The sequence below is a fragment of the Diachasma alloeum genome, unplaced genomic scaffold (genome assembly GCF_001412515.2).
Source record: "Diachasma alloeum isolate Michigan unplaced genomic scaffold, Dall2.0 Dall_scaffold_00827, whole genome shotgun sequence".
Taxonomy (NCBI): Eukaryota; Metazoa; Arthropoda; class Insecta; order Hymenoptera; family Braconidae; genus Diachasma; species Diachasma alloeum.
In genome coordinates, this window is record NW_021680954.1 from 82,033 (window position 1) to 90,103 (window position 8,071).

At 37.2% G+C, this 8,071-nt stretch overlaps 1 protein-coding gene across 1 annotated transcript in view; it reads left to right on the forward strand.

The window, feature by feature from the left end:
* LOC107044837 (pancreatic triacylglycerol lipase) overlaps positions 1–7,765 on the forward strand; it is an 18,478-nt gene extending 10,713 nt beyond the window's left edge. The window contains exons 5-7 of the mRNA XM_015266881.1: positions 2,132–2,365; positions 4,050–4,377; positions 6,581–7,765. Coding sequence (XP_015122367.1) covers positions 2,132–2,365; positions 4,050–4,377; positions 6,581–6,686 — 668 coding nt within the window. The 3' untranslated portion in view covers positions 6,687–7,765. The remainder of the gene's footprint in view (positions 1–2,131; positions 2,366–4,049; positions 4,378–6,580) is intronic.
* The last annotated feature ends 306 nt before the right edge of the window (positions 7,766–8,071 follow it).

The following is an 8,071-nucleotide window of genomic DNA, read 5'->3' on the forward strand; positions in this document are numbered from 1 at the left end:
CTTTGGGGGTTTCATTGGCATCAGAATTGTTAGAAAATACAGAATCAACTTTCACTTGGCGAAAAAATTCAATTTTGGCGAAAATCGACTTTCACCCTTGACCCACGTGAAAATGAAAAATTTTTTTTCCCCATTTCTGTCACCTCCGAGGGTTTCATTGGCATCAGGGGGTCAATAAATACAGAATCAACGTTCACTATTTTTTATTTAAACACCGCCTGCAAACGGGGAGATGAGGGTGGCTAAAATATATTCTGCAACCCTGTCTCCTCGTTGGCTACAAATTTCAACCCTCCGCATACATGCCTTCCCTTTCACCCGCTCGTAAAATCACGCGTTCTCGGTAGCATCGAGGAGGACTTCTCAGGACCGAAAAGAACTGAGGATTCGAATGGTCTCTGGAAAAGTACGTCGCAGAACTGATTAGGACTTACCAGGTCCATCTAGGTCTGGAGAGATCTTGAAAGACCTGTGTACGTCCAATCAGAACCAATTCCTCGACTCGGGAATGCAGTTCGACCAATGTGCGACAAGGACACGCTCGAAAAAATTTAATAGAAAAACCTACTGAATTCGATTTTTCTATATCACTTGCTCTATTGAAATATTTTTTATAAAATTTCCTCGGCTCAAATTTTCTAAGGTTTTTTCATTCTATTTTTCTTTGCTTTTCACCAAGAATATCCAACAAAAAAACTTGAGTGAAACAGAAAATTTTAGCCAAGGAAATGCTATAGAAAATATGTTAATAGAATAAGTTGTATAGAAAAATCGAATTCCACATACTTTTTCAATAAAATATTTTCTATCGAACATTTCAATAGAATCGGCCAAAAACTAATAGAAAATTTAATAGAATTCCAATAGAATCTGTCTAACGAATTCGCTAGGTCATTCTATTGAATTTTTTTTCCGTAATGATCTTTACTTTTTCTCGTCCGGGAATTAGTAGTAATCCTTCCCAAAACTCGTAAAACTGAAAGTCACTATGGAAAAATATCGTTCACGGCTAGTGCCATGGGTTTTTTTTACTCGCGTGGAGTTGGCGTCCGAGCCGAAGGCATCGTCCTGACATATACTATTGGGAACAAGAAATATCGTTGAGGGCGCTGTTTTTTGCCAATATGGCCGTCAAAGAGGTATACACACACGCGCTCACACAAGCCCCCATTTGCTTGTGTATCGTAGATGTGCACCCTTAACGCAGCCATTCATAGAGGGCGTCTTGTCATTAAGCGTCCCCAATTATACGTGGATTTTTTAGCTCGTGTGATGGACAGCTCTGGGCTTCGCCTCCAGCCTTCAACTTCACACTCATAACAAATCTGTCGCACTTGTATCGAAATAGTCTATTTCCACGAGAGTTGAGCTAGTATATTTCGATACTAGGGAGGCGGAATTTTCAGGAGTGCGAAGTCGGCGGCCCGAGGCAAAGCCCAGGGCTGCCAATCACACGAGCTGAAAATTTCCGTCTCGTATGTGTCGAACAATATTTTTTGAAAGTGATATTACGTTCAGCGAGTGGCCGAACTGTGCCTTTCACGTTTACAAGTAAACGAAAAGACTTTTCCACTTGCCGGCACGAGGTGAACGTAACAGCAGTATCTGAAAAGTCGTAATCATAATGCGTGTGAAGGGGAGTTTTGTGTACGCGGAGTGTACATAAAATGTCACTTTACACGCAGCATGATGAAAATGTTATTGGTTGTTTCTAAATTTAAATGAGTTCAGGAATTCTCATTTTTCTCCTACAAATTTTAGAATTCTATTGAATTATCAATTAGATCTGATATTTCACGATTTTTCCTTCCAAATCGTATCAAATGTCGCTCTCCTAAATTATAGCCTGGGATAATCTAGAAAGTTGAATATTCAGGCAAAAAAAATGAAGAACTACTGCGAAATATTCAAACTAGAAGGAAATATCCGAAATAAAACTGTCGGGTAGCCTCAGATACTGCGCTCTGATTGGTCAAAATCCGATTGGGAAAAATAATCAATTAAAAATACTATATTGAATATTGAAATTAAAATACAATTATATTTAATCTGAAAAATACTGAAAATGGAGTTGGCTCCACGATTACTTGATTTGTTTGGTAATTTATCCCCAACTTTTTCCTCCACGCAGGAATCAAGAGATTCCTGGGGTGCAATCACATTCGCAGTTATGACTACTTCATCGAAAGCATCAATACTGTCTGCCCATTCTTGGCAGTCCCATGTTCCTCCTGGAATGAGTTTCAGCAAGGAATGTGCTTCGATTGTGTCAACCAATACTGTCCCAGACTGGGATTTGATGCGCAACCAGGGAATTATCACGCATCAGTGTACCTGATGACGGCGTCAGAGAAGCCTTTCTGTCGTAAGTAGTTTTGTTGCCACTTGTAAGAAAGTTAGAAATGTTGGTACATGTGAGGAAAGTACTTTAAGGATGTTTAGCCAGTGTCGGTGAATTGTCGGTAAATGTGTTTTTTTTTTTTTTTCATGAAAAAAAACATTCTGTAATTTTTTCGACTGACAGCAGAACATATAAAACTAACTTTTCTAACGTTAAAAAAATTAATCGCAATAGTTTCGGTAGAAATGAATAAACCAATTTTTCCTGATACACGGGCTTTTATAAAATTTATGTTCAAATTGATAACTAGAATTGATACTAGAAGACTCTAAAAATCGAAATAAAAATAGAAAGTAATGTGTAAAATCATACTGAATCCAATGGCCAAAGAAAAATCTGGGGTACCCGGGCAAAAAGAGGAAATATTTGAATGCTTCTATCTCATATAAGCGCATGTTAGCGCATGTACAGTAGAGGCATCGTATAAGATAACTTAGAGACTGTAGAAGAGTGGAATTCCGCACTGATAGAACGGATTGTTGACGAATGGATTTTGGTTGCAGGTTAGGGTCTATTCGGTCCCACCAAATGTTCATTCGTTAATAGTTAACGAATGTACATTTGAGGAGCCTTGTTTGACTTGACTTTCGCCATTCAAGTGAACCATTCGTTAACTATTAACGAATATTCATTTGGTCATATTCAACTCTTCCATTCGTTAATAGTTAACGAATCTCGTTTGGAATAAATGAATCATTCTATCAGTGCGGGAACCCCTATGCCCCCACTACGCGCGCCCATAGGGAGGAGAAAAATAGGGATCAGCGGGTTTCAAATAAGATATCTCGCTCGTTGCGCCCGAATTCAATGAAATTTTCATTTTTACTGAATGAATATCGATAACTAATCAATTTATGTGTTTAATGTTTTGAATTTGTATCGCCCGCGTTCCCGTTTCTCTCTAAACATAACCCCGCGTGATAGAATGGCAACTGATGTTCGGGAATTGTTGGTGGACTCGAGAATAATCACCGTTTGACCCTTAACACCGTTTGATCCTTATAACTACTCTCTTCCCGTTGAAAAATGACCCGGGCCATAGGTATCTTATAAGAAACCCACGGAACATTAACATTCGGGAGGCGACAAAAGTGCCGAGAGTGCACGGAGAGAAATTTTTGATAAAAATTATTCTACCGTTCTATAAAAGTTCTCATTTCTATTACGCAATTTAGTAAAAATTAATATATGATTATCAAATTTTATGCTACATTAGAGAAATTTTATCCTGACGCATAATAAATTTTACCCTTCCAGTCCAATAATTTTTATGTAGATAACAACGAAAATTCTAGAACGGGGTAAATTTTAACCTACCGGTACAGTAATTTTTACTCTACCGGCACGGTAATTTCTATTTTTATCAGGATAAAATTTCTCTAACGTAGAAAAATTTCTCTCCGTATGGGGGTAGGCCTCGAGCGCTCGGAGCGCGAGGTATCTTATAGAGAGGTATCTTATACGAAGACTCTACTGTACTTGGTGCATTTTGTCTATTTCATTTCTAAATAATGAACATACGTTGGTAAATTGAAATTTGCATCAAAGTGAAAGGAATATCTTCATCTCTCAGTTTAAAAAAAATTAATTATTTTGAAGTACTTGCGATTTTGGATAAATGCCCTTAAGAAAGCTGCAATTTCTCTAGGGGGCCATTATAAAGTCTCGATAAACATATCAAAGACTGATGAGAGTGTGCAGCACGGCGGAGACGTTGGAATTTTCGTCATTAGAGTCATTGGGGCTGGGGGGAAGATGTCGGAGAGAATTCCTCTGAGTGAAACATCGAGGTACTATGAACCTGGAACATCACACACTTTGGTGCTCCCGGGCGATCTTGTGGGGAAGCCAGAGGCAGTGGAAATCAAGTGGGAGTATCAAACATCCGTTTTCAATCCTTTAACCTGGAGATTTCTGGAAATACCGAAGGCTTTCATCGATAGTCTGAAGATTGAGAGCCTTGAGTTCGCTTCTGGGTAATTAATAGAATCCTTAAAATTCTTTTCGTCGAGAGGAGGAAAAAAGTTTGAGGTTCAGGAAAAAAATTGCGCATTTTAAGGGCTTCTCGGCACAGTGTCACTGAAAATAAGTGATAGTTACACTTGAGAGGGAATCTTTTTCATCGCGCTGGCAGTAAAACGGAATTTAAGGGTGCCAAGTGAATTTGGCGATGACCTTGAAAATTGACATTCACCAACAAAGTTATAATTTTTTAAATTAATAGTATTAGACAGATGGTGAACATCGGTGACAATTTCAAAATTTTAGAACTTATGGATATCGAGAAATTAAATAAACAAAATCAGTCTTATACACGGCCTCTTATGGAGTTTTGATTAAATTGGACGTTTCCACCCAGGAAAAAATTTGAAGATATGAGGAATGATGTGTTCAATGTGATGGCGACAAAAAACAATGGGGTACCGGGGTGAAGAAGAGATATTTGAACCCGCCGTACCCATTTGATCCCATGCTTTCTCGAGGTTCGTCACGCGAAATAGAGGATTTTCCGCATTTATTTTCTCGATGTCTAGTTCCGGTTGCGGGCTTGAAATTGCGTCGGATGGATGAATACATATTTCTCCAATGATGGAGGGAAAGAAAAGATTTTTTTTGAATCTTTTTTCAAATTCACTTGGCACCCTTAAACACCATTCACAGACAGTTTGAAGATAAATTAGCTTCGTCACTTGCACGGAGAGAAATGTTCAGTAAAAATTACGAAACTCACAGTTCGCTCACCGATTACGGAATCGACTCAGAAAATTTAAGCGACGGTATCGTAATTTTTTACACGAGATTCAGGTAAAAATTACGGAATGCTCTGCAAAAATTCCGTGACAGTTCCGTAAAATTTACTACAACCACATTTCGCTCTGGAGTTAGGGAAGAGATACGTAATTTTTATTGAATATTTCTCTCCGTGTGGCCGAAAATATATATTTATGTCATTCCGGTCGCAAAGCAGTGCACGGAGAGAAATTTTCTAGAAAAATTCTCGTATGAGCACTGGAAAAAATCACAATCCACCGGCTGTGAAAAATTCTAGTGCCGTTCAGGAAAAATTTCTTGGTATTTCTGGTAAAATTTCGGGTGATTTCTGCACTCGAATTTTATCCTCGCCGTCACTGCGCCTCTTTTCCCGTGTTAGCACTAGAATTTTTCTAAAAAATTTCTCTCCGTGCGCTTTCAACTTGCAATCTCTTTTTTTTCTCAAGTTATCGTGCGTACCAGATTTTTCATGAAGAACGGAAAAACAGCAATATTTCCAACTGCGTATTGGAGAGCCTAGATATTCTGGTTGACTTACATAGAGGCCATCGAGACAAGTATTTTGAAAAAAAATTGAAATCGGTGCAGTAGATTTTGAGATGTTGAGGAAACCGAAATTTAAATAAGTTGTTATATCTCAGGAACTACTGGAGTGATTGGGCTGCAATAGCACGCCAAAGTTGAGCGCAATAATAGCTGCAATGAGCCAAAATTTCAGATTTTTATTTACAAATTTCACGGTATTTATGTTGAATTTTCTCAAAATTAATTACCAAAAACCCAAGTTGTCGGATACATACATACAAACGTGACCTTAACGACATCATTTCTTCAGGTTTCATAACATTTGCTAAATCATTTGTAATTAAAATTAGAAAATCAAAAAATCGATCAAAATTTTTTTATTATTTTTGCTTCAAGTCGGAAGCAAAAATAATAAAACAATTGATAATTTAAATTTCCGATTGATAATGAATTAAATAATTGATAATATAGGACTGTCAATTGTCCATTACGCGAATAATACTAGTTTCATAAGGCTGTAGTGGTCACGCGGGGAGTGTGGGGCTCCGGCGGTCAACCAAATAATCGTTAATCTTCCCAACTAAATTATTGATTGCTGAAATAATTCGGAATTTGAATATTTAATTGACGATTAATTTTATGTTAAAAATGGTAAAATACTACTGAACAATTAGCTAGTTGAAAATTTAACGCTAGTTCTAATTTATGATTATGGCTACGTCTGCGCCCGAGATATTATCCACAAAAAAAGAGCAACATATGTTCTTAAAATAATTACATCTCAGTTCAGTAAAAGTGAATAGAAACCCCTAGCGATAGCGTTAGAATTGCCCAATGAATTTTTTCATACGTGATACTCTACTTATTCCTTAATTGTTCCAGAATCACAGTGTGTCCTGACGAAACAAAAGAATTGATGGCAAACGAACCAAGAATTCTGACTGTCGACAATTGTCGTCACGCTGACGTAAATGTTGTGACAACGTGAATGAAAAAAAAACACCTGTATTATAATTAAAATACAATTGGACATGAGAATCAGAGGAACGAGTTGAAATTCCCTCTCGGATGAATGAAACCAGGAGATCTGGCTTACCGACACGACTGTTAAATTCATTCAAAATATTTGCCATAAAAATCAGTGGGCGATCAGCGATCGATATGCGATGGCTAGATCGACCGCAGATGGCGCAGTGTGTAGTGCAGAAATCCGTGAAAACTCGTGTTAATGTTATGTGAGCAAAAAATAGTGGAGAGTTTAAATGATCGAATGAGAGTGTATGACTGGGTAATTTTGCACAGGCGTTTCGTTACATCATAAATATGCTGAATATATCCTAGCTTTTAATTGCGGAAGTGTCATAAACTATTTTTTCATGATTATGTGTATGTGTGATTGAACAATAGCAATTTAGGTATTTAGTCTCACTCGTAAAAACTATGAATACCGTGTGAAATGGAATAAAAGAAATCATCTAAACGAAAGTGATAATAAAATGATCCAGGTATTTTTTTTTTATGTAGCAATAACTTCCTCAATTCAGGTGTTACATCGCCTGCAGGCAACTGTGACGGTGGACTTTTATTTCGTTAACTGCGCAAAAATTAACCAACACTGCGGAAGTCCGCGTGAACAGAGCTCCTGAACATATGCCTATTGTATATCGAATTTTTATTATTCATGTCATCACGATTAATCTTTGTTGAGAAAGTAAAGAATTCATGGGAAGGAACGAATCACCTCAACGTTTCTCTGAAAGTCCTCTGCATTCCCAATAAAAGAAAAAAACCTATGGAGGATAAGGTGAAAGACAACGAAAGAATCAATGGAAACTGTAAATTTCATTTCGGTTATTCCATGAAAATTAAGAGAAAATAAAACAGGGGCGCGCGTTGGTCTATCACGTCCTTTACTTGCGAGGATCTTATTTTTCTTCAGTCACACGTCAAATGTATTAAATTTTATGCACTCATAAAAGTCAATGATGCACAGGAACAAAAACGCAATCGATGATGGAGATGAACGATAAGTGAAAGATTAATGAATAAAGTTCAGTCTTTGACCAATTCCCTTTCATTTTTCAAAGTGACCCGATCAATTCCAGTAGTTGGTGAAAAATAAGGGAAGTGTTGCGATCGATTGTCTCAAAAAGGGAACAATTTTCTTCAGTTATTCAGACAACTGAGAATTTTCTAAACAACTGAATAATTTTCTAAATTGTGCTGCAATTAAAAATAAAAAAACAGAATTTTTTTTACGATTCTTTAAGAAATCGGTAAATTTTCTTGGTTTTCTACAATTTAGAAACTATATCCAAGCCGAAAAATGGATGGCATTGAAATTGATGGGATTCAAGAAAGCGCATGCCAAGC